Raw genomic sequence first — 27586 nt, 5'->3', positions numbered from 1 at the left:
GCTTGAGACTTACCCCTGCGCCGCCTGCCCACGGGGGCCTCCACCACCCTCACCTCGGCCTCACTAGCCCGCCAACCCAACTCGGCGGCTCCTCCGCGAGCCTGCCGGGAACTCGCGCCCCTCGCGCTCCCCGGCCCCCGAGGGGGCCGCCTCGGGCCATGGTGCCCTCCCAGGAGGAGCCCGCCGCCGCGCGGGGGCCGAGCGAGGCGCAGCCGCCCGGCCCTGCGCCCCCAGGGGCCGCTCCGCTGCCCGGCCCGGGACCCTTGGATGGCCTGGAGGCGGCGGGGGCCGAGAAGGTGGAGGTAGAGCTGGCGGGGCCGGCGGGGCCGGCGGGCGCTGAGCCGCTTGAGCCCCCTGAGGGCGGCTGGGGTTGGCTGGTGATGCTGGCGGCTATGTGGTGCAACGGGTCGGTGTTCGGCATCCAGAACGCCTGCGGGGTGCTCTTCGTGTCCATGCTGAAGACTTTCGGGTCCAAGGACGATGACAAGATGGTCTTCAAGACAGGTGAGGCACAGCACCCGCCGCGGCCATCCCCGAGGGGGCTGGCGCGGGGACCCCCGGGCATCCCGCGTGCGGAGCGAGCGTCGGCGCCGCCTAGTGCGCCTCTGTGGGTCCGTGTGTGCGGAGGTTGTGAGGGGTGGGTCTGTCCAGTTGCAAAAGCAGCATGCTCGGTGCGCCTGTCTTTGTGTTGAATCCAGATGTAGGCACTGTATTTGGAAACAAGTCGCAAAACTTATTTGCCTAGATCTTCCTGCTTTCCTCTCTGCAGAATAGGGGCTAAGAGTCTGCGGTAGACTTTCTCTTAATTTTTGAAAACAAACAGACCCTTCCAAACCCTATTACACCGCTCCGTCATTTTTACGGTCTCTTTCGTGACCGTGACGGTTGGGTTTTTGTTCATCTGCTCCCGGCGCTGCAGAGGGCTGTTTGTGTTGCGGGGAGGCAGGGTTGGCGAGATGAAAGATATGTATTCCAAGGTCACGGGAGTTCGGAAGGGGGCCCTGAAGGAACCACGGTTTCGTGGCGTTTTTTTTTTTTTTGCGGTGGGGGGAAGGGGTTGTCACTCTGCTAAATATAGGAGACAGCCAGATCAGGGACTGGGAAGAGGGAGGTGAAGGGTTGCCCTTTCCTAGTGTGTTCTTTGTCATATTTAATCATATACCAAATTAGATGAAAAAGGTGCAGACTCAAAATTTTTTTTCCGTGTAGAGGGTTGGTTATTACCTGATCTACCAAATCCAAGACCTTCTGTATAATGCCTTTACATACATTATTTCATGTCATCCTGCAAGGCAGGCGTTGTCAACCCCATTTAGGTGAGAAAAGTGAAGCTTGTTGAAATAAAGTGTCCTAATGAGCCCAGAATGGAGATAAGACACACATCTTATGACTTAAAGGGCCAAGTGATTTCCATTTCTAAATCAGGCTCCCTCCTTGCCATTTGGGCAACTATATGGTTAATGGTCTTTTTTTTTTTTTTAATTTTAATTTTCGTTTATTTTTAGAGTTTTCCTTAGGTCTTTAGTGTGCATACAAAAAATACATAAGACTCGTAACAAATTCTAAGAGAGAGGTAATGTTGGGAGTTTTAAAGCCTTATATATAAAGAGTATTATACTATATGTATCATTATTCAGTCTTTCTTCTACTCTGCATTGTTTGCAGTTTATCCCCATAATACCTCAATTTGAGCTGGTAGCTTAAATTCTTTGCATTTTAACTCATAGTTTTCCATTGTATGAATATATTATACTTTATATGCATTTTTCCTTTAATAAACATTTAGGTTACTTCCAAATTTACTATAGACAATGCTGCCATGCATATTCTTGTACATTGGCTCCTTGCGCATGTGAATCAGGTACCATATTTAACCTGGAATTTCTGTTCCTTAAATAGCTTTTAAAGCTGTTGTGTTCTGCAGGTCACAGGATACAAAAGTGTTCAAAATGTAATATGATGTACCTGCTTGGAAAGCAACTATTGTACAGTTTATCAGGATAGATATGCATATGTAGTAGTAAACAAAAATTATTTTGTGTCTTTTCTCTATGCGTATCTGGGAGGGAAAAGCCCAAGGAGGCAGAATTCACAGAGTCAACATTTTAAGACTAGGTCCTTCAGCATTTAGCATATTCTTGCCTGGGATTACAGACGTTTATTGAAGTCAAAACACCAAAACAAAACAGTCTTTTGTTTACCACTGGTTTTGCAAACTCAGGTGAGTAGATCCATTGGTATCTGTGGAGTGTCTTATTTTTTCTCCTTCCTAACTTTTTTTGAGAGAGAGTGAGCAACTGCTGGAGAGAGACCATAGCTTTACCAGGGATCAGAGTTTTGCAGTGTCGAAGCCTCTGTATCTCTACCGTCCCCAAGGTTCCCATTGCTACAACAGGCCAATTCTGGGTAGCTGAAGGGGAGGGAGGCCACAGGGACCTGCTCTCTTGAACTTTTTGAAACTCTATTTTCAGTTTTGTTGAATGTCTTTCTCCATTTACTCATTTAAATCCTTGATGGCTTTCAGCCGTGTTTGTGTGTGTGGGGGTGTGTACACACAAACAAGTATACAGGGGTGCCAGCTAAATACTGAAGATCTTTGTGCTCGTCTGCATGACTGCCATGTGTGGTTGGTTGTGCCCTTGCACAGAGGTACACAATTCAGGGTCAGTGGTGGCTGGAAACCAGCCTGTGCTCTGGGTGCCTTTTATCTAATTCCTGCAGAGGGGCCCTGTGCACTTGTAATGGCCCTGTGTAACACCCCAGCTAGATGGCACAAAAGCCTGTACTTGTACTTGGTCGATGTGTGAAACATGTACAGCCGATAAACTTTAAGGTCTGAGATCACCTCATCGGTGAAAAAATGGTGACAGGATAGTCTTTTAGCCAGTTAATGTTGAGATCCACCCCCCTTCTGTCTCTCTCTCCTTTCTTTGCTCCCTTCTTCCTTCCTCTCTTTCTCTCTCTCCTCACTTTCTCTTTCCCTCCCTCCCTCCATCTCTCTCTCACACTCACTCACACACACGCACACACACACACACACGTGTTTCATATAAAGTCTCATCTACAGTAGGCCCTGAAGTGTTTGAGAACACCTGCTTTGAAGTTTGACTCTTCAGTCTTTTTTTTTGGATATTCTAATGCTGAGTCATCTGTGATCAAACGTATGCTAACTTCAAGTACAACGTAAAACATATCTGGAACTGTTTAAGGCTTTTATTTTTTCAAAGTTTCGGTCCATTTTCGAAGTCTGGAACAGAGAGACTAGAGCCCGTGCATTCCATATCCTCTCCCTCCTTTTCTCTTTCTTTTTTTAAAAAATTAATTAATTAATTTATTTTTGGCTGTGTTGGGTCTTCGTTTCTGTACGAGAGCTTTCTCTAGTTGCGGCAAGCGGGGGCCGCTCTTCATCGCGGTGCGCGGGCCTCTCACTATCGCGGCCTCTCGTTGCGGAGCACGGGCTCCAGATGCGCAGGCCCAGTAGATGTGGCGCTAGGGCTTAGTTGCTTCGCGGCATGTGGGATCTTCCTAGACCAGGGCTCGAACCAGTGGCCCCTGCATTGGCAGGCAGATTCTCAACCACTGCGCCACCGGGGAAGCCCTCGGTCTATTTTCAATTACGTTATTCATGATTGATAATTCTGGCATTAGAGGGCAGTCTCCACGTGTTCATTAGCTTCTTTATAATTATAAGCCCAAGGATACCCAGGGAGGTGGTGTTGGAATGGGAACCTAGGCTTCCAAATGATGGTTTATATTTCTTGAGAACTTCACATGTGCCAGGCCCAGTGCTAAGCACTTTACATGCATTTCTATTTTAAACCTTACTGCAACTCCATGAGATAGGCTTTATTTATTTATTTATTTTTAAAGAAACTTATCTGTTGAGCTTTTATTTATTATTTATTTTGGCTGTGCCGAGTCTTCGTTGTGGCATGCGGGATGTTTAGTTGTGGCATGCGTGTGGGATCTAGTTCCCCGACCAGAGATTGAACTCGGGCCCCCTGCATTGGAAGCATGGAGTCTTACCCACTGGACCACCAGGGAAGTCCCGAGATAGGCTTTATTTAATCTTTCTTTTCCGATGTGGAAACTCAGGCTTATAGAGATTAAGTAAGTGGTGGAGCCAGGGTTCAACCTCAGGTTTATGTGACTTCAGAAGCTAGGTTTTTAATGCTTGATCATATTGCATTGGCTAGATAACATTCTGCTAATCCAGTGTTCTTTATGTTTGGTTAATTCAAGTATTAGAAATTGATTGAGTACTATACCGAGAATTCTGGCGTTAGAAAAGAGGTCTGAAAGATTAGGGTCCCTGTTTCTTGGTCTTACTTGGCTGTCAGTAAGCAATTGCCAATTGTTGATGTCTCGTTGAAATCGGTTTTTGGGTGTTCCATGGTGGTCTAGTGGTTAGGATTTGGTGCTTTCACTGCTGTGGCCCGGGTTCAGTCCCTGGTTGGGGAACTGAGATCCTGCAAGCCGTGCGGCGTGGCCAAAATTAAAAAAGAAAGAAAGAAAGAATTAGGTTTTTTTTTTGCGGTATGCGGGCTTCTCACTGCGGGGGCCTCTCCCGTTGCGGAGCACAGGCTCCGGATGCGCAGGCTCAGCGGCCATGGCTCACGGGCCCAGCCGCTCCGCGGCATGTGGGATCTGGGGCACGAGCCCGTGTCCCCTGCATCGGCAGGCGGACTCTCAACCACTGCGCCACCAGGGAAGCCCAGAAAGAGTTAGGTTTTTGAAGTATAGGGAGATGTTCACGGAGAAGCAAGATAATTTCACATGGCATTCAAGAAGAAGTCTGGGGTTTCCTTTGAAGAACCAGGCTCCTTTAGACTGATCCATAGCAGGACAGTACTTCCAGGCAGAACTGAAGAGGAACCTTCCTCAGGCTTTACTTTTTCTCTTCAGGGCTCTCTTACCTCTTTCTATGTCACTGACGATCCACCCAAAATTTCTCAGGAAAAGGGCGTGGAGAAATTCATTCACACTAAGATATAAGCGAGTTTACACATCTTAATGTTACTCCTTATTCATTCTACAAATGTTTATCAAGCATCTGACACCCTCTGTGCTGCGCACTGGAGGTGGTAATAGAGAGAGGAAGTCAGCTGTTCCCAAGGAGAACAGCTGATTCCCTTTTGATCTGCTGTGGGATACAAATAAGTAAACAGAGTACTTCTCTTTGCAGTATACCAGGACTCAGTCTTAATGTAAGAGGCTGAAATTCTAAGGAAATTCCCACCAACGGTGGAGGCTGGGAAAGGCATTTGATGGCCTCTTTCTCTGTGGCAATAAATCTCACTTGGTGAAATTAAGGCTTTGGAAAGGGGAAGAAAGCCGAACTCCGATTTAGGCAGTAGAACCAATTAAAAATGTTGAGTGCATCACAGCCCTATTACGTTATCCTGGCTGCTGTTGACGTGGCACTCAGAGATATGCCTTGCACATACTGCTGTGTTACAAAGGTCCATCAGAGGGAGCAAGCTGAGCTTGAGTTGTCTCTTTTCAGTTAAGTTTTATCTGTTCATATGTACATGCTTCTTGCCCGGATGGGGGGAAGTCAGACACTTTTGGGAAAACTAATACAGATGCTACAATTAACTGGAACATTGTTTTCCCTTAGAAATTGCAACTTTGCTTTAACTTTGGTTATTGGAAAACCTATTTTTAGTTCCTTCATGGAACTGAGAAAGATTCTAGGGTTCTTTTAGCTTCCTGACACAGTGCTGTGGATATTCTCTGGGATCTTACTAGGGTATTAGTCTAGTTTACTTATCTACTTTCTTCCTGGAAAAAAAAATATTTTAGTGGTATATTGACGTTTAAAAAATAACTATTTAAAACAAGTATGTTTTCAGAATCAGTATTTAGGGTCATTAGTGATATTCTTTTGAAGAAATTATGTCTTTGTGGTCCAGAGGCTTGGTCAAGAAGACCCCTACTTCTTTTAGTAATTCCCAAAATGTGTTCTTTAATAGCCTTTCTTTAAAGAAGAGGCCTGTGGTTAAATAAGTTTGAGAAACACTGCACATTATCTTCCTCTTTTGGATATTTTCAAATATAAATCAAGGTATTAAAAATTCAATTCAGTTTTAAAGGAAAGTAGGTTATCAAAAAGGTCCAAAAAGGGACGCTCTTTGGTTATAATCATTAACGCAACTCTATCTTCCCTGTGTGGAGGTAGATTGCTCTTCAGATAGTTATAATCACAAAGTAGGAGTTTTAGTAGCATTTAAGGATGAATGCATCTTGCAACACCTCTCAACGTGGTCTTACTAGCACCTCTGAAAGTTTGTCAGTTAGCTCTTCCTGAAGGTTTTTTTAAAAAAGCTTTTACATTTACATACTGATATTATGCTGATATATACATACTGCAGTTGTATGCTACACCTGAACTTACAGGAGGTTTTGGCTATAGCTCAGAACTGAACTGCTATGTCTGGTTTTTATGGAGAGGACTTTATTTTTGGTGGGGAAAGCTGTCTGCATAGCTAACCATTTCTATGTCATAGGAAAGTGTTTGGTAATGGTGTTTTCTTAATATGGTTTCAGTGAACGAATGATCTGATTCGTGGTCCTATACTGTATACATGTTTCACTATAAGGAAAATACCTGACTCTTATTTGCACTCAAAGAGATGTTGAAAAGCCAAGAGAACTCACTTATGGCGGCTGTTACGATGCTTGATTTTCCTTCATTCTCTTCCATCTTAAAACATCCAACCTTATATTCCATGTGAATTCATCTAAACTGCCTGTTAAAATAAGTTATTAGACCACAAAAATTGTTACGGGATTTTGGAATAATAAAGACATGAGCATGTTGTGAGCATTTCATACTCCGTTTCCAGAATGTTTCTGAGTTCAGAGCAAGACTGAAAAGTGTAAATAGTGTGTAGTGAATTCTGATTAAGTACAACAATATGAGTATTTCTGTGGTGTTTTATCGTAGAATTTTTATCAATAGAATTAACAGTCTAAAGAACCAACTCAACCAAAAATAAAAGTGTATGAATTATTTCAGGAGAGGTTTTGAGGTGTCTTTTAGAATAAATTGTACTCTGTGCTCTTGATGTGATTTGTTGTATCATTTTTATATGGGTCCTTGTTTTTTTTTTTTTTTTTTTTTTTTTTTGGTTCGCGGGCCTCTCACTTTTTGGGCCTCTCCCCTTGCGGGGCACAGGCTCCGGACACGCAGGCTCAGCGGCCATGGCTCACGGGCCCAGCTGCCCCATGGCATGTGGGATCCTCCCGGACCGGGGCACGAACCTGTGTCCCCTGCATCGGCAGGCGGACTCTCAACCACTGCACCACCAGGCAAGCCCAATGGGTCCTTGTTGAATCCATGTTGCAGTTCCTTGAGGCTTGGTCCCAGGCCATGTGCTTGCTTCACTTTTCTTGCCTTCCCTGCGTGTCTTATATGCCCTGTGGCTCCAGCCACTATCTTGGGGTGTTATTTCCAAATTTCTTCTTTGTGTTCAAGACCCATATTACCTATTTCTAGAAAATTCCATTTGGATGCACAGGTACATCATACTTAGCTAAAATGAACTCATTTCTTAGCCACCCCACTTAGTGTTCACCTGCCACCAAAAACAACAGCCCACCTGTGGATAGGCGTAACCTTCCTTCTGAATTCTCTCAGTATATAACACCTCTGATGGCTCATGTCAGAAACCTGGAATCCATCTTAATTTCTTATTTCTCCTCTTTCCTTTCCTATTTCATTAAATTAGACAGTCCTTTTGTGTTTACCTCCTTAATGCCTCATAAGTCAATCCCTGTCTTTTCCTTTAGTGCTGTGCCTTAATTCATGCCTTCATTACTTTTGGCCTCAATTATTGTCATAACCCATTAACTGGTCTACCTGTCCTCAGTTATACAAGTGAGTGGTTTTTCTGAAACATTGGACCATATCATTTTTCTATTTAAAAGCCATCAGTGATACCCATTAGTTCTGGGAAAACCAAATGCCTTTGAGCACTGGCCCTTGCCTGACCCTCTAGCCTTGCTTCTCACCTCTCTCCCATCTTGCGTGGCATGCAGGATCTTAGTTCCCTGACCAGGGGTCGAACCCGGGCCCCCTGCAGTGGGAGCATGGAGCCCTAACCACTGGACCGCCAGAGAATTCCCTCTCCCTTCTTGCTTTTTATGCTCCAGCCTAGCCAAAGGTCTTGCACTTTTCCAAATCTGTCCTGCTGTCTTTGCCTCTGTGACTTTATGTGTGCCACTCCTCTCTTCAGTGTGGTTGTTGGTCCTTATAAGGTTCTGATGAAATGGTTGGCCATTTTATTTCTTTTATCACAACTATGGGATAAACAATGTTTTTATGCAACTGTTGTTACGTTTTTGGGGGATGCATGTGGAATGTTTTGGGGGTAGCACGAATTCAAATGAGTTACGAATTAAGCTTAGAGTAGAGTGGAAGACATAGAACCTAATTTCAACCCATCCTAATCTAGCATTCTGTGAAAGGCACTTTTAAGATAATCCATATTTGTTTAAGTGATAATTTGCATAGTTCTTTACCATAAAGAAAGGGTTTTCATATACATTACTCAATTTTATTTTTTAGTGTAGCATTGTAGTGTGTCATTACCTCTATTTATAGATAGTGAAGTTGAAACTTGCATGGTTTAAGGTTGGCACACATGATATCAGTATTTACATCCGTTAAGTTGAAATTAAGAGCATCTTTTTATTTGGACAAAGATTTATCCTTCTGTTAAAGTTGTCTTGAAATGTAGAATACTGCCTTTTTATCCCCTTGAAACTATTTTCTGCATATTTACCTAAATGTTCTCTAGAACCTTTAGTGTCTCCTACCCAAGTTATCAGAAATCCTGTGAAGTCGTCCAATCCATTCCATTTAGAGTTATCACAACCCAGTTAGAGATCTGATCTCATATTGAAGTGAAACAAACCTTAACAAAAACAAACGAAACCCCAAACACTGCTCCAACAATCAGCTCACCCCAGCTCTGAGCACCCGTCTAGCCTGGTGCCACGCAGGCACAACTGTGGGTGTTTTTATTGGCAGTGTTTCAGAAGGAACAACTCCAGCTCTCCTGGGACCTGTGCAGAAGCACTACACAGAGCCACCCTCTAGGACTGGAGTAATGGAGGAAAGCAGTGCTCCTAGTTATCTGTGTACCAGATGTGTGTGATCATACCTTCTTAGCTAAGTTATCTTCATTAACAGCAAAATGCCTGCATTCCGCCTTGCATGTAGGAACTAGAACTAGGAAATTGAGGAGGTGACTTGCCTTATTCCCAAATTGAAGTCTTTTTTCATTTCACTAAGTTTTAAAATTTTATTTTATTTCATTTTTTTAAGAAGGTGGCCAGATAGAATTTCTAACTTTATTACATGCTTATATTAATGTAGTCATGATTTTCTTTTTTTTAAATTTAAAAAATTTAAAATTTTTTGGCTGTGCTGGGGCTTCGTTGCTGCGCGTGGACTTTCTCTAGTTGCAGTGAGCGGGGGCTACTCTTTTTTGCAGTTTGCGGGCTTCTCATTGCGGTGGTATCTCGTTGTGGAGCACGGGCTGTAGGCATGCGGGCTCAGTAGTTGTGGTACGTGGGCTCAGTAGTTGTGGTGCGTGGGTTCTAGAGCGCAGGCTCAGTAGTTGTGACGCACAGGCTTAGTTGCTCCGTGGCATGTGGGATCTTCCTGGACCAGGGATCGAGCCCGTGTCCCCTGCATTGGCAGGTGGATTCTTAACCACTGTGCCACCAGGGAAGTCCCACTAAGTTTTTTTAATTGAAGTGTAGTTGATTTACAATGTTGTATTAATTACTGCTGTACAGCAAAGTGATTCAGTTATACATATAACTGAATTATTCTTTTTTTTATATTCTTTTCCATTATGGTTTCTCATAAGATATTGAATATAGTTCTCTTTGCTGTATAGGACCTTGTTGTTTATCCATTCTATATATAAAAGCTTACATCTGCTAACCCCAACCTCCCACTCCATCCCTCCTCCAACCCCCTCCCCCTTGGCAGCCACCAGTCTTCTCTATGTCCGTGATTCTGTTTCTGTTTCATAGATAGGTTCATTTGTGTCATATTTTTAGATTCCACGTACAAGTGATATCATACGGTATTTGTCTTTCTCTTTCTGACTTACTTAACTTAGTATGATAATCTCTAGTTGTGTCCATGTTGCAGCAAATAGCATTATTTCATTCTTTTTAATGGCTGAGTAGTATTCCATTGTATATATATATTGGGTTGGTCAAAAAATTTGGGTTTTTCTGTAAGCTGACTCTAACAGTGCTTAGTTGTCTTTAAGTTCATTAGAAACAATTTTGTTGGATTGTATTGTGACAGCTGTCATATCAGCGTGCACTTAAAAAAACACATCAAAATTGGTGAATTTTTGTGTAGCCATTTTAATATTGAAGATGGAAGAAAAAAGGCAACATTTTCGGCATATTATGCTTTATTATTTCAAGAAAGGTAAAAATGCAAATCAAATGCAAAGAAAAGATTTGTGCAATGTATAGAGAAGGTGCTGCGACTGATCGAATGTGTCAAAAGTGGTTTGCGAAGTTTAGTGCTGGAGATTTCTCTCTGGACGACGCTCCACGGTCGGTAGTCCAGTTGAAGTTGATAGTGATCAAATCGAGGCATTGAGAACAATCAAAGTTATACCATGTGGGAGATAGCCGACATACTCACAATATCCAAATCAAGTGTTGAAAATCATTTGCACCAGCTTGGTTATGTTAATCGCTTTGATATTTGGGTTCCACATAAGTTAAGTGAAGAAAACTTTCTTCACCGTATTTCTGCCTGCAATTCTCTACTTAAGCGCAATGAAAACGTTCTGTTTTTTAAAATAAATTGTGACAGGCGATGAAAAGTGGATACTGTACAGTAATGTGGAACGGAAGAGATTGTGGGGCAAGCGAAATGAACCACCACCAACCGCAATGAAGGCTGGTCTTCATTCATAGAAGGTGATGTTGTGTATATGGTGGGATTGGAAGGGAGTCCTCTATTATGAGTTCCTTCCAGAAAACCAAACGATTAATTCCAAGAAATACTGCTCCCAGTTAGACCAACTGAAGGCAGCACTCGACGAAAAGCGTCCGGAATTAGTCAACAGAAAATGCATAATCTTACATGAGGATAACGCAAGGCCGCATGTTTCTTTGATGACCAGGCAAAAACTGTTACAGCTTGGCTGGGAAGTTCTGATTCATCCGCTGTATTCACCAGACATTGCACCTTCGGATTTCGATTTATTTTGGTCTTTACAAAATCCTCTTAATGGAAAAAATTTCATTTCCCTGTAAGACTGTAAAAGGCACCTGGAACAGTTCTTTGCTCAAAAAGAAAAAGTTTTGGAAGATGGAATTATGAAGTTGCCTGAAAAATGACAGAAGGCAGTGGAACAAAACGGTGAATACATTGTTCTTTAAAGTTCTTGGTGAAAATGAAAAATGTGTCTTTTATTTTTACTTAAAAACTGAAGGAACTTTTTGGTCAACCTAGTACTACATCTCCCTTATCCATTCATCTGTCAATGGACATTTAGGTTGTTTCCATGTCTTGGCTATTGCATTTCACTAATTTTTAATTATGGGGATACACATGAAATAAAGATTTGAAATAAGGTATGTGGACCAAAGCAGTGTTTCTAACCCCCTTTGTTCCCAAACATAAAAGTCCCATAGCTGTTGAAAATTTTGATACACACCTCCAAGGGTAGTTTAACTTTTGAGTGAGATTCCCTAATACCCGGAAGATAAAGCCATGTTTCTGTATTTTTCCACCAGCTAAGATTTTGTCCCTTTACTTTTAGTGGTATTATGGAAATAATTAAGATTTTTTTTTTTTTGGCCGCACCACGTGGTATGTGGAATCTTAGTTCCCCCACCAGGGATTGAACCCAGGCCCCTGTGGTGAAAGTGCCAAGTCCTAACCACTGGATGGCCAGGGAATCCCCTAGGATTCTTTATTTGTTTTTTTGAAGACAAAAGTATAATACTGAATACAATTTTTAAAACTAAGTGTGGAGCTTCCCTGGTGGCGCAGTGGTTGAGAGTCCGCCTGCTGATGCAGGGCGCACGGGTTCGTGCCCCGGTCTGGGAAGATCCCACATGCTGCGGAGCGGCTGGGCCCGTGAGCCATGGCTGCTGAGCCTGCGCGTCTGGAGCCTGTGCTCCGCAACGGGAGAGGCCACAACAGTGAGAGGTCCGTGTACCGCAAAAAAACAACCCCAAAAACTAAGTGTGCCTCTCTGATATGCTCCTCTTAGTGAGGGGCAACTGTGCTGCCTTCCTCCTCCAGTCCCCCAACTTGAGAATCAGTGACTGGAGTTTTGAATTCCGTTCAAGGTATGCGTTTCTATCATTAGATAGTTAAATCTAAATGAAAGGTCAGTGGTTAAATTAACGTATAAAACTCAGGGAAAGGTGCATTGGTCTGTGGTTCAGCTTTACCCTTTTTTTTGCTAAAGAGTAAATTGCATCAACAGTGTTCTGCATGTGTTCAGAAAGTCAAAATTTATTTAGTCTTGTGACCAACTTAGACTGGATCCAAAAAGCAATTCTGAGATACGTTTCATTAGAGTAGAAAACCACTACTCATTAAACAGAGGTACTTATTGACTTTTTCTGTGTAGGTACTAATGCCAAGTGGGGTGGGTTGGTCTGGTGACTGGTTTTAATAGTGAAAACCTTTTCATCTTGCTTAATTATCCTTTTTATTAGTTTTGACTTCATGTTCCAATTTCAAATGTCAGCATCTCAAAGGATTCACATTTGTCAATGGTTGTTTAAACAACGGCATTCCACAAAGTTAATTGATGTTTTAGCACAGATGGGGGCAGAAAGTTGCAGTTGTTTTCCTGCAGTAATGTAACACTTGAACTTTGGCAGCAGTACCCCCAACTCCAAAGTTACCTCCCAGTGCCAGGTTTTTGGGCTTCTTAGTCTCTGTTGGTTTATCTGTAGCTTCTAGTTTTTCTATGTTGAACAAGCGTTGCTTTTATAATAGTAAAAATAATTAAACATTAGCATTAGATGTATTAACTTTAATGACTGTAATAGTAAATTTGGCCTAAGATGAAGCGGTTTTGTGGGAATAAATGATAGATGTATGGAGTTTTCATTGTAGTTGTTAGGTTTTGTCTCTTCTCAGAGAAAAATGTTAATTATGGAATAGGCTGGAACTGGTAAAGGGAACTGATTTTAGTTTTATAATGACAATCTTTCGTTAATTGTATATAAACAGATTAGGAGGAGAGGCTTTTTTTTTTTTTTTTTTTTTGGCTGTGTCGCACAGCTTATGGGATCCTAGTTCCCCGACCAGGGATCGAACCCGTGGCTCCTACATTTGAAGTGTGGAGTCTTAACCACTGGACCACCAGGGAAGTCCCAGGGAACTGATTTTAAATCACGTTACATTATTTGGCCACATTTTGTTTTGGATCAAAATGGAGATATTTTATATCAGATGGACAGTCACTAAGAGCTAGATCATGCGATGCTAATCATACCTGATCCCCAGCCAGACACAGCACAGAAAATTATTATTGATATTTCTCTTTTGGGGGGCGGGTAGAGGGACTAGAGAAGGGGCAGAAGAGATAATAGATGAATATTTGTGTTTGTATGCATAATTTTAAATCCAGAGTGATAAATAATTACTAATCAAGAATCCTCTTGTTTGGTGGTTCTTTTGTGTTTCTGGTACACAGGCTACTTGTACGAGGGCAAAGGCAAATAGAGCATTCCCCACATTTTGCTGCTGGCCACCAGAAAAAAAAAAATCTCAAAGCCGCATTGTGTTGCCACCAGAAAAAAAAAAATCTTTGCCTGGATAAAAATGGTTACATATTAAATGACTATTTAAACTAAAAGATTTAAAATAATGCTTTTAAATGACCTAAATTTTAGCTCAGTGTTCTTTATAAAAATATGAGAGTTTATCATTTCTTTCAATAAACTTGTGTCTGTAAAATGATGCTCAGTAGGACAGAAGACTGACCCTTTTCCAGAAATGTGAAATCTTGAATCTAAGCAAAAAGAAATTGTAATTAGTTCAGTTTTATTGGTTTGGAATTTGTAGTTATTTGGAGAGGGATTTGGTTTGTCTTTTCACACACTCCTGCAGTTGTAGCATTATAAAGAGCCTTCCTGAAAGAATGCATGCCTTTCAGACACTTTTAAAAAAAAATAAATTTATTTATTTTATTTATTTATTTTTGTCTGCATTGGGTCTTTGTTGCTAAGCTTGGGCTTTCTCTAGTTGTGGCAAGCAGGGGCTACTCTTCGTTGCAGTGTGTAGGTTTCTCCTTGCAGTGGCTTCTCTTGTTGCAGAGCATGGGCTCTAGGTGCGCGGGCTTCAGCATTTGTGGCACGAGGGCTCAGGAGTTGTGGCTTGTGGGCTCTAGAGCGCAGGCTCAGTAGTTGTGGCACACGGGCTTAGTTGCTCCACGGTGTGTGGGATCTTCCCGGACCAGGGCTTGAACCCATGTCCCCTGCATTGGCAGGCAGATTCTTAACTACTACACCACCAGGGAAGTCCCTCAGACACTTTTTTCAACAAAGCTGAGGAATACCAAAGTTTAACTCTTTAAATTTACAATTGATGTCATTAGCACAGAGCCACAGTTCCTTATCTGAAACTCTTGGGGCCATATGTGTTTTGGGGTCGAATTTTTTTGATTTTAAAAAAGTAACCTGGTTCATACAGCTGTGTTTTTTACCCCCCGTCCCTCCCCACCCAGGGGAGTCTGAGGCAGCACCCTATAATCTAATACACTGATATTTCTGCAAAAAAATGTATGACTATTCAGAGTAATTGGGACAAATAGAGACCATAAGTACCTTCATGTCAGTTCAGATCATGTTTTACTTCCAAGTGATTATTGATGCCATCTTATAAAAAAAACTTTGGGTTTGGGATTCCAAAGTTGGAAATAAGGAATTGTAGATTTATATGTGAATATTTTGTTTTCTGTTTCTCAGTGAACAATATTTTTAAGGTACATTTTTCTTTATTAGGTAGCGTACCTGCTTCATGTTTTCAGTAAATGTGATATTCGGCTATCATACTGATCTACCCTAGATTACTCAGCCAGACCTCCTTTTGCAGGGTGTTTGAATCGCAGGCTGTGTTATGCAATGTAAATAACATATCTGTAGACATCTTTTTTTTCTTTTCTTTTTTTGCGGTACGCGGGCCTCTCACTGTTGTGGCCTTTCCCGTTGCGGAGCGCAGGCTCAGCGGCCATGGCTTACGGGCCCAGCCGCTCCGTGGCATGTGGGATCTTCCCGGACCGGGGCACGAACCCATGTCCCCTGTATCGGCAGGCGGACTCCCAACCACTGCGCCACCAGGGAAGCCCAGGACCCGGGTTCTTTAATACTCAACTATGCACTGGGCTCATTAAATGAATGACAAGGAATTTGGTTTGGCAAGAGCCCAGGAATTGTAGAGGAAAGTCCCAGAAGATAAGGCTGGGAAAGAATGGGGAATGGAAGGTTTGAGTGCCGAGTTAGGAAGTTTGCATGTGATTTAATAGGCAATGGGAAGATATCAAGGATGTTTGAAGTGTGCCTTAAAAAATTGTGACTGGGTTGCAGAGTTAAAGAAAGAGGAGGAACATCAATTACGGAGGTCTTGGCTGAGAGCCGGGGTAGATTTGAGGCCCAGCAGTGGAAGTGGGAAGGAAGGGGTAGATGTGAGACATTGCAAAGGACAGACTGAGGGAAGTCTGGCAAGTGATGCGTGTGGACAGTGACATGGAAACAGATGATGCTTATGCCTGGGGACAGCATCTAAATAATTTTTGAACTAGGAGCCCCACATTTTCGTTTTGTACTTGGCCCTGCAAATGATGTAGACAGTCCTGGATGGTGCCACTGACAGGACCAGGGGCATGTGGAGGAGGAGTTGACAGGGAAAGGCTGACTCAGATGTTAGACATATGAGTGTGAAATGCCAGCAGGACATCAGGGGATGATGTCAAGCAGATAACTGGACACGTAAACCTGGAGCCTCAGAGTGGAGCTGAGGCCGGAGGTAGAGCTTTGGAAAGAGCCCGTCTCTTTATGAGGAATGTGATGTTATCATAGAAACTGAGAAATTCTGTCTCAAGAAGCCCCAGGGGCTGCTCCTAGGTAGCTTAGTTGGTTTCCATTGAAATCATCTTATTTAAAAGTAACAACACTTCATCCTTAAAAAAAAATCTTTCCAGCATTTAGATTTCTCTAATTCAGATTTGCAACTTTCCAAAGGTCAGATTGTATTTTTTACTGTCATTGTCTTAAGTATTTCCAAAACTTAGTCCTAAGACTTGGTTTTTTTTTCCCCCTTTAGTTTTACGTGACCTCTGAGACTATCTGCATTTACGGTTTCTTGCATTCACCGTATAATTAATTAAACCAGTCTGTAAGTCTTATTTTCAAGGTGTTCTAGACCAAGAGCCTGTGGGAGTGGCTTAGAATCGTTTCAATTAATTTATATATTTCTAATTTAAATGTAAAGTATTGATAGTGGTGGAAAACTTGTTCAACAGGAAGATGTTATCTTGTAGATCAGCCATCACAGAGTTTAGGAACTGAGTCAGCTACTCAGCTCCTCAGCTATAGCAGTGAGACTCAAGATAAAAGAATGTCAAAGTGCTTTGGATGCACAACAGATATGTCAGACACTCTTGTTACTGAGTAGGTTGGCACAGTCCCTGTATGTGGGCGTGTGTGTTGACTCATGTGCTGTGCTGTAATCTCTCAGAATTCAGGTTCTGAATTGCTCTCTTGTGATTGAAGCCCAGCTGAAGGTGCTGGAAGTGCAGTGACCCTGGAGGAAGAACCAGTAAAAGCAGGGGGTGGGTGAAAGGGAATTGATGATTGTGCAAGAAGAGGGTATCTGCCTTATTTTGTAAGCCAAGACACCCCTACCCCCTACCCTTCCTTCCAGTAACTGTTTCATCTTTTAGTACCTTTTGGCTTCATTTGCAAGGTCTGTATTAAAGTACATGTCAGGGTTTAAGGCAGTGTTTCAACCATGCTTGTCTACTGTTGTGCTTGTGGGGTTGAACGCAAGTACTGGCCTGATGACAAGTCAATTTGATATCCAGTGATCATGGGGAGGGGAGGCACAGGGAAGGCCAACTCAAGTATTTTTTCCTCAGAGTTTGAGAAACAGAAGCCATATAGTCTTTTAAATCCCATGCCAACACACCAGAGAGATTTGCTAATACCAAAGGTCAGGAATCACAAAAGAGCAATGTATGTTTTTTGGTGTTGACTTGAAAATACACTGTTTTGTATAACTTAGTGTTCATTATGTGTATGCTATTATAATTAGTTGGTATACATGGTAGTTTTTTTTTTGTAGCTTTGATTAGGAAACAAATATTGAGACACTTAAAGCAAAAGGCAGACTATTATTATTTTTTGGAAAAAAATCAGATAAAAGTAATGCTTAATCCAATTAAACTGTCTCTTCCTCTAATTCATCATGATGACTTTGGGTGTCTGGTGGCAACTGAGAATGGGTTATGGAAAAATGTCAAGGCAATGTAATCCCTATTATTTATGGTCACTTAAGAGGATAAATTAATCACCAGCCACTAATCTTTGGATAATTACTCTGTTTAGCTGGAAATATCCTTAATTTCTGGAAAGCAAGTCAGTGAGTTAGTGGAACTGTCATAATTAATCAGCCTTTGTAAGACTAATTATAAGTGAATGGAAACTAGTTGCCTTCACCCTTTTCTCCCCTGCATTATAGCATGATCATTCTGTAACTCTGGAAACTGTATGTGGAACCACAGGGAACATACATTAATACACTATCTTGGGGTTTTTAATACACTATCTTGGGGTAAGCATTCATAGGTTTACCCCAGCTAAGGATTAACAGAACTGCCTTAACAGGTTAAGGCTTGCAACTTGTGTATGTATTTCTGGTTACTAGGACTAGACAAGAATTTTTTTTTTAAGGTTTTTTTTTGATGTGGATCATTTTTAAAGTCTTTATTGAATTTGTTACAGTATTGCTTCTGTTTTATGTTTTGGTTTTTTGGCCACGAGGCATGTGGGATCTTAGCTCCCCAACCAGGGATTGAACCTGCACCCCTTGCATTGGAAGGCAAAGTCTTAACCACTGGACCACCAGGGAAGTCAAATTGTTAGGATTAGGCAAATTGATAACATTATAAAATTGGTTTGAATATAGATTGTTTAGGAAGTGAGTCTTTTGCTGACAGCAGTTCCATTTATTTATGCCTTAAATATTTTGAAGGAGTCAACATAAACTACTGTATTTATTAGGTGCTAGCGGTGGGATGGGAATAAAGAAAAGTACACATTTCAATCCCAAGGGAATAAAATAAGGAGGAAGTCCTTGTCTCATGTTTTCCACATGGGTACAGTGTCTCAAAGACAGACCAGTGTTCACCTTTTGGAGTTTGAGGTCTTCATTTAAGAGGTTCCCAAAGAACCTTTTTGAGAGTCAATGAAATTGCTATGCAGGTGGAATCAGAGACATACTACTTATTTATCACAATCAGGATACTCCCATTTTGATAATAATAAAATTCACACACTTACACTGTAAATTGTTGCCTTGATAAGGTTTCTGGAAATAAAACAGAATTCTATGTATTGTTTCCAGTCAGTTAGAGAAGGATTTGTATTATTATGAGAAACACAATACTCTATATAGGACTGAATTACCATAGAACTAAAATATGAATTAGGACTATGGAAAACAAATGCAGACACAGAAATCTTTAGTAGAATGTATTTTATTTTTTATTTTTAAATATTTTTTATTTTTAAAATTTATTTATTTTTGGCTTCTTTGGGTCTTCGTTGCTGCTCACGGGTTTTCTCTGGTTGTGGCGAGCAGGGGCTACTCTTCGTTGCGGTACGTGGGCTTCTCATTGCAGTGGCTTCCCTTGTTGCGGAACACGGGCTCTAGGTATGCAGGCTTCAGTAGTTGTGGCATGCGGGCTCAGTAGTTGTGGCTCGTGGGCTCTAGAACACAGGCTCAGTAGTTGTGGCACATGAGCTTAGTTATTCCACGGCATGTGGGATCTTCCCGGACCAGAGCTCGAACCTGTGTCCCCTGCATTGGCAGGCACATTCTTGAGCACTGCGCCACCAGGGAAGTCCCTAGGATGCATTTTAGAAGACTCACTTTAACTTTTGGAAGTCAGCTTTATTGAGGGATAATTTACATATGATAAAATTCACCATTTTAAGTCTACAATTTGATGAGTTTTGACAAATATATAAGGTAATGTAATCACCACTGCAGTCATGATGCAGGGCCTTCCATCACCCCAGGATGTTGCTGCATGCCCCTTTGCAGCCAGTCTATCCCTGGAACCTCTGCCCCTGACAACTATTGATCTGCTTTCTGTCACTATAGTTTTGCTTTTTCTAAAATTTTCTATAAATGGAATCCCACAGTATGTTTTCTTTTGTGTCTAGCTTTCACTCAGCATGATGCTTTTGAGACTCTACCATGTCGTTGCATATGCAGTTGGCCCTCCATATCCATGGTTTCGCTATCCTGGGTTCAACCAACCACAGATAGAAAATATAAAGAAAAAAAATTCCAGAAAGCTCCAAAAAGCGGAACTGTAATTTGCCACATGCTGGCAACTTTACATAGTATTTACATTAGGTATTATAAGTAACCTGTTACTGAACCAAATTGGGTCTGCCGGAGGCAGGTGGTAAAGCCAATCTACTGACACCGGGTTGTGGTGAAGGAGAGCACAGCGTTTATTGCAGAGACTCAAGCAAGGAGTCTAGGACAGCTTGTGTCAAAACGCCTGAACTCCCCATGGGTTTCAGCGAAACATTTTTAAAAGCCAGGTGTGGGAGGGGAGTCCCAGGGTGTGTGATCAGCTCATGCACAACTCTCTGATTGGTTGATGGTGAGGTAACAGGGCAGGGTCACAGGGGTTAACATTATCAATCCTCAGGTGCCATTAGGTCTGGGGGCTACATGCTCATGGTCAAGTAGTTAATTTCTTCCATTTGGTGGTGGCTTTAGCATCTGTAAAATAACTCAGGAAATGTGCGTCAGACACTATTATCTGCACTTCAGAGAGGAGCTAAAGCAGAGGATATGGGGGAGGGGTCTGTCCCAGGAAGGCCCCAGAGGGTCCTGCTGGGTTACAACCTAGAGATGGTTTAAAGTATGTATACAAGAGAATGTGAATAGGTTATATGCAAATACTTCGTCACTTTATATAAGGGACTTGAGCATCTACAGACTTTGGTATCTGCTGGGTTGCTGGAACCAACTCCTCTTAGATACTGAGGGACAACTGTACTAGCAGTTCAGTCCTTTTTATTGCTGAGTAGTATTCCGTTGCATGCCTGTACTACAATTTTTTTTTTTTTTTTTTTTTTTTGTGGTACGTGGGCCTCTCACTGTTGAGGCCTCTCCCGTTGCAGAGCACAGGCTCCAGACACGCAGGCTCAGCGGCCATGGCTCACGGGCCCAGCCGCTCCGCGGCATGTGGGATCTTCCCGGACCGGGGCCCGAACCCGTGTCCCCTGCATCGGCAGGCGGACTCTCAAACACTGAGCCACCAGGGAAGCCCCGTACTACAATTTTTTATCCATTCACATGTTGATGGACATTTGGGTTGTTTCCAGTTTTTGCCTGCTATGAATAGTGCTGCTATGAGCATTTGCGTGCAAGTCTTTGTGTGGACATATGTTTTTGTCTCTCGTGCACCTTATTTTAATTTTCATTTTATTCTATAAGCTTACCTGTATTTTTAAATTTAACAAGAGGATAATACTATGTATTTTTGTGTGTGTATGTGTGTGTGTGTGTGTGACTGAATGAGGAGGTGAAATAGTATGCAAGGACTCTGGAAAGGCAGGTTTTTCACTTGGGTGATTTTAGGTGATTGGTGGTACTGCCAATCAAGAGAGTCAAATATGGCTGAGATTTTCTATTTAAAAAAAAAACTGAAGAGGGTCCATTGAAATGAGTCATTGGGAAATCACTGATGTCTTCAGCTAGCGTACACTCATTGGCCTGGGTGTGCAGGGAGTGGAGCAGTGACTGGGAGGTAGGGATGGTGGTGCAAGCTTAGAAGTGAGAAAGGGGAGAAATAGGGTGGTAGCTAGAAGATGATTAGGGTCAGGGGTGGGGGGAATAACAATTTTTTTTAAACATGGGAGTAGCTTGAGGAGAAGGAGCCTGTACAGAGGGAGAAGGTCAAGTTACCAAGTGGCTAGTTGATGGAATAAGATTCATGAGCAGGTCACAGATGCGGGAATTCAGAGCACAGCTGCTGCTGCTGGTGAGGGGTGGGGGGCAGTGCATTTGCCAGAGATGCCACCTATTCAGGACCTGGAGAGGGGAAAGTAAGAACGGAAACAAATGGAGGGGTAGGGTTGGTGAGGATCAGGAAACTGAGGGGGCCTTTGCTTCCTCTGAGAAGGAGGGTATGTGTTAAGCATAACATGGGACTTAACAGCAGATTTGAGAGAGTGGCAAAGGTTTGGGAGCTGATTACTGCTAAGGAAAAGGATTGAGAAGAGTTCTGAGAACTGAACCGAGATTGGAAATATTGGAAATTGTGAATTTGTAGTGAAACCCGTTTCTAAGGTTGTGGCTTTTTTTTTTTTTTCTTTTTTTCCTTCTCAGCTGTGCTCTACTGTGTGAGCAGAGCAGGTGAACTGAACAATTCAGTAAAGTTAGAAGAGAATTGAAGCAAAGTAGTTTCACATTTTCTGTCTGCTTTCAGCTGTGTGCTGTATGGCTTTCTCTTCTCTCCACCTTTTATGCACCATTCTGAGATGCGGAAGTACTCACGTGCTATAAGTCTTTGGTGAAGTTGATTCAACATTTAACAATCTAATACAATTTTTAAATGCTGTTTTCTTATTGTAGTAAAATATATATAACAGAATCTATCATTTTAACCATTTTTAAGTGTACACTTCAGTGGCATTAAGTACATTCACAGTGTTGTGCATCCATCACCACTATACCAGAACTTAAATTTGAAGCATGACTGTCATCTCTTTTCCTCCCTTTGTATCACTCCTGATTTATAACTTTAACATAGTTCTTTACTGGGTAAACTATTTGTATTTTTGAAATTGAGGTAGTGATAACAGTATGTACTGAGCTTAACTTTGGCGGATGCTGTGCAAGGCACAAATTGTGGCATTAGCTTTCTCTCTGTTTGGTTGTAATTATGTGTTAATGTCTGTCTTCCTTACTAAATGTAGAAGGCCCATGAGAGCGGGGGCTATCTATGTCTGCCTTGTTTACAATTATATCTCTACTGTCCAGCACAGTGCTTGACCCATAGTGGGCATTCAGTGAAGTTTTTGAACAACTGAAAGTCCTTCACTGAGAGGATTTATTTGTTTAATAAGTTCTTTCTGAATGCTTCGTATGAAGTAGGCAAAACTTGTATTCACACGTTAATACAGATTATACGGCATGGCACTTTCCAATGTCTAGTTAATGAGTAAAAATCAAAAAGGGTTTATATTTGCAGGTTCACCATGGAAGGTATTAGAGCAGACTGTGCATTAAACAAATGGCTGTACAGAATTGACAGCAATAATCCCAAAGCTTGAAGGCTGTGGGTTAATTAGGATAACTTGACAGAAAGTGAGTCAATCAAACTTGACAGTTGAAAGAATGTTCCAATAATTTATGTTCAAATACACATCAAATATGTCAGCAAGTAACAGGAACTTAAGTTGCAGAATGCTCCAAAACACCAGAACACCTGCAGAGTTCATGGCTTACAGAATGTTTTGGAGAAAGAAAATCAGTAAAATGGTTGGGGACTGTTTAGTTCTATTACCTTATACTAAATAAAATACACTAGAGTTTAAAATATTATCTTTCTTACAGGTAAAAAGATATAGTTTATTAATAAATTAATTGAGGAATTCTGTTTTTCTTTAAAGGTACATTTATTAATGAATTCAGTAATACTTTTATTTTTTAAGAAATATGCATAAATATGGGTGTTTCTGTTAGCTGCTATTAGATAAACTAGTGTCATAAGCTTGTGGTTAAATGGAGATAAAGGGGCAAAATACAATCTAAGTGTTAATTCTTACAGGGACGTATTATATTGCTACTTATCACAGTACGCCTCTGATTCTGGAAGGTAAGGACTCTGTATGTGTGTTTGGCCACTGAGGCTTTTTTTAGAAATAAAATCTGTCTCCACCAAGGTATTTTTGTATCATATGGAAAGAGAAATGAAAAAGCTATTAGGAACTCTGGTCCTATTATTTTCTTACCTTTTAAAACTCCGAATAAGCTAAAACTGGAGTTTGGCTTCAGGAACCAGTAATGGAAATTTTCTTATGTCTCATCAGCAAAATCTAGTACTGAGTGATCATTATGGCTTTTCACTGAATGATTGTGCGTGTGTGTCTGTGTGTAGGAGAGCAGACAGACAGACAGTGGACACAGGTCTTCGAGTAGACTTCCTCGAGTAAACATAAATGAGCAGGGGAGGGGAGTGGAGAGAGGAGGTGGGATGGAGGGGCAGGGAGGAGGAGAAGCAGAGGAAGCAGACTGACACTGCAGTCCCTGTTGCGTAAATGCCGCTTGTTTGTCATCTCTCCGTCACTGGGGCCTGCCCTGTCCTGATGCTGGTTTTGGGCCCCCTTGGAGTCAGTGAGCAGAGTTGGCTGGGTAAAGGCGGGTGGGGCCTGGGGTCTTAGTGCCTGCTTGGTTGACATGAGCAGACTGCATCTCCAGCTGGGTTCTGGAGTAGCAATAGCACAGATTTCCAGGGAACAGTTCCTCCTGTCATCGTTTTGTTTTTTGTTTTTTTTTTGAGAGAGAAAAAGCATTTTTGTACTTTTAATTGAGCAGCAAGGGAAATAAACAGGTGAGAAGGTGGGCAGAGAAATATGGTGTAATCTTAGTTCTCAAACTACAAAGTACTTTAGTGAAAGAAAGGAACCTAGATTTTATTAGCAACTGACTTTTAAATTTATTCATTAGCAAGAGCTAATTTATTCATTAATTAGCTGTAAAACTGACTTTTAAATTTATTCATTAGTAATAGGAATCCTAGCCCTTATGATAGTTTATAGCTTATTGTTCTCAGTAATTAAGCTCTGGTAATTGGTCCTTTAAAAATGCCAAATTCCAACTTAAAATTTCAAATAAGCATAAATAAAAAATGTCCATATTTGCAGTATCTACACTTTTTTTTTTTTTTTTTTTTTGCGGTACGCGGGCCTCTCACTGTTGTGGCCTCTCCTGTTGTGGAGCACAGGCTCTGGACACGCAGGCTCAGCGGCCATGGCTCACGGGCCTAGCCGCTCCGTGGCATGTGGGATCTTCCCAGACCGGGGCATGAACCCGTATCCCCTGCATCGGCAGGCAGACTCTCAACCACTGCGCCACCAGGGAAGCCCAAGTATCTACACTTTTTTTGGCCCAAGTCCCAGGATAGTCCCAGGATTGAAGTGAGGTGATAAAATTTTAATTAAGATGTTAAATCTGATAACCTACAAGGCAAAAATGAACACATTGTGGAATCGGTTCCTCTATCATAAGGGAAGATGTGCTTTTCTCACTGCAGCTTCATCCAGGTCCTTAAAAGTTCTTAAGAATTCCTCCAGCAGCGAGTGGCCCAGGGAGCCGGGCAAGGGCAGCTCGCTGGTCTCGGATGAGGGCAGCCTGAGCAGTGGTACCCAGAGCAGCAGCTGCCCCCTGGCCGGGAGCAGACAGGACGCCCAGAAACACCCCCACGAGGGCCTGGCCGACTTCTCCGACAGTCTCATCAAGGAGAGCGACATTCTGAGCGACGACGAGGAGGACTACTACCAGACTGGGAAGCAGGGCAGCCCTACCACAGACATGGAGATCCAGTTCCAGAGACTGAGGATCTCGGAGGACCCGGACGCTCGGCCAGCTCAGCAGCCGCCCGGCGAGGACGGGCAGCCCAAGCTGGTCCGGGGGCACTTCTGTGCCATCAAACGCAAAGCCAACAGCACCAAGACGGACAGGGGAACTCTGCTGAAGGCGCAGATGCGTCACCAGACCCTGGACAGTCAATCGGAAAATGCCAACCTTGATCTCAGCTCCGTTCTCGAGCGAGAATTCAGCGTCCAGAGCTTAACGTCGGCTGTCAACGGGGAGTGTTTTTATGAAACAGAGAGCCATGGAAAGGCATAATACAGGTCTAATTCAGATATGGATTAAGTTGCTGATTTCACTTTTAAATTTGTTTGATGATATTTATTCTCTTTACCAAGCTTAAAAGGGGAAATAAGTCACACCTGGGGAACACACATATGAGAAGTTCAACACTGTGAAAATCAACATCCAGTTGGCTGCCAGACCCTGAAGTAGCAGCTACAGTCTGTAACTCTCCTTGTCATCCCCTTTTTTCTGATTTTTGCTTGAGTTCTTCTCTGAAATTGTAAGCAAAGTGGTGTGGGTCTTCATCACACATTTTTCGGTATGCGTCACAGAGGCTCTTAAAATGTAAGACAGAGAGCTGGTGGGTCGAAGGGTAGGGTCCACATCTGCCAAGCGGAACAGTTTCCCAGTGCTTTCTAATCGCCGGGCTTCAGGGAATAACATTCCAGGCCCTCGATGGCAGTATTTCCTTCGGAACTGAAAGGCATTCTGAACGACTCTCTCCACCAGCCTGAATGGCTGCTCTATCCTGGGCCGGGTCAGGGGGGTGAAATGCACCACCCCCGAGTCCACCTCTGGTTTGGGGATGAAAGCCTGACCTGGAACTGTCAAGATGTGCTGAACGTCGCAGAGGTACTGGGCCATGATGGAGAGGCGGCTACGCTGCTTGCTTCCCGTACTGGCTGTAAGTCTCTCTGCCACTTCCTTTTGAAAAGTCATCTGGGTTCTGCCATAAGCAAAAGGTCCATTTCTATGAGAAACATTTTCAAGCCATGTGATAATCAGTGGAGTTGATACACTAAAAGGCAGATTTCCAATAATATGTACATTTGGAAGATCATCCTCCCACTGTCTTTTGAGATTTTCTGGAAAAGCCCTTTCTATCTTAAATGTCAAGACATCTCCATGGACAATTCTCAGTTTTCCAGGTGCTGCATCAGAAAGCATCTGTAATCCAGGAATAAATCGACTATCCTTTTCAACCACCAGAAGTTCAGCAACACCGGCATTGAGAATGGATCTTGTGATTCCCCCAGGCCCAGGGCCCACTTCATAAACATAAGCATTTGTCAGACTGCCAGCTTTCCTTACAATTTTATCTGTCAGCCTCAAGTCCAAGAGAAAATTCTGGGATAGCTGCTTCACAGCTTGCAGTCTAAACAACTTAATGATTTCTCGAATTGTGGGTAATGGTGGGAGACGGAAGGTGCCGAGCGTCCTGGAGGCGGCCATGAGCCCCGGTCTGGCCGCACAGGTCTCACACATGTCCTTCCCCGCGGTTCCTTCCTCCTGTCATCATTTTTATTCCTGAATCATCGTGTTTAGTTATGCAGTTGTCTGCTGTCCCCAGCTACTTACGTATCAAGGAAGCGTCTTCTGTTTATCTTCTTTCCTTCCCTTTTTTCTTATTTCCATCTCGTTAACTCCTTTTCTTTGTTTTAGCCAAGCACACACATTTGAGCAAAAATGGTTGCCATTTTCACTAGCTAGCATAGGACTTGCTCCTTACCTAGAGGACTCCTAATCTTGTGGTGTGTAGTGGTGAGTTAAGAACATTTAAAGATGCACATACATGTAACAGTATTGGTAAATCTCATAGTATTGGTTGAAAATATGAAGTTGTAGAATGTTTAACGTGATACCATTTACATTTCATTAGAAAAAAAACTAAGGAAAAAATACTACCACATTTCATAGAATCTAAAACACTGTTGCTGAGATGCAGCCCCATTTTATGTACACTGACGAAGGGGAAAACTTGCAGATTAAATTGTGATGTAGTGCTTTATTGTGGATGGTAAGGTGCATCCTAGTTTTAGAGATATAATATGAAAAGGCATGCGTTTTAGAATTGAATAAGGTAAATATATTTTATTGAAACATACTTACGTAATAAAAATATAAAAACACGCATTGAAATGATATATAGCCAATTCAGGATGTGATTTATCTCTATGAAGCGAGGGAGGGAAACAGATAATGGGGGCACACGAGGGGCTTCGACTCTATATTTTTATTATTTTTAATTTTTTAAAATTTTTATTTATTTATTTTGGTACGCAGGCCCCTCAGTGTTGTGGCCTCTCCCGTTGCGGAGCACAGGCTCCGGATGCGCAGGCTCAGCGGCCATGGCTCACGGGCCCAGCCGCTCCGCGGCATGTGGGATCTTCCCGGACCGGGGCACGAACCCGTGTCCCCTGCATCGGCAGGCGGACTCACAACCACTGCGCCACTGGGGAAACCCTATATTTTTAAATCTAAAGCAAATATTGCAAAACGATAGATAAAGTTGGTTGGGGACTTCCCTGGTCACGCAGTGGTTAAGACTCTGCGCTCCCAATGGAGGGGCCCCGGGTTCGATCCCTGGTCAGGGAACTAGATCCCACATGCATGCCGCAACTAAGAGTTCGCATGCCGCAACTAAGAGTTCAAGTGCCA

The 27586-nt window shown here is 42.5% G+C and overlaps 1 protein-coding gene and 1 pseudogene across 1 annotated transcript in view; one reads left to right on the top strand and one right to left on the bottom strand.

Annotated features, from left to right (window-relative positions):
- SLC16A10 (solute carrier family 16 member 10) overlaps positions 1-27586 on the top strand; it is a 133873-nt gene continuing 106287 nt past the window's right edge. Inside the window, exon 1 of the mRNA XM_027088509.1 lies at positions 1-504. Within this exon, the coding sequence (XP_026944310.1) occupies positions 159-504 (346 nt within the window). The 5' untranslated portion in view covers positions 1-158. The remainder of the gene's footprint in view (positions 505-27586) is intronic.
- On the bottom strand, positions 25355-26822 carry LOC113610401 (mitochondrial dimethyladenosine transferase 1 pseudogene; annotated as a pseudogene).

Source organism: Aethalodelphis obliquidens, unplaced genomic scaffold (assembly GCF_003676395.1).
Source record: "Aethalodelphis obliquidens isolate GAN/ISIS:26980383/991018 unplaced genomic scaffold, ASM367639v1 scaffold3, whole genome shotgun sequence".
NCBI lineage: Eukaryota > Metazoa > Chordata > Mammalia > Artiodactyla > Delphinidae > Aethalodelphis > Aethalodelphis obliquidens.
This window is presented reverse-complemented; position numbering and strand designations above follow the sequence as displayed.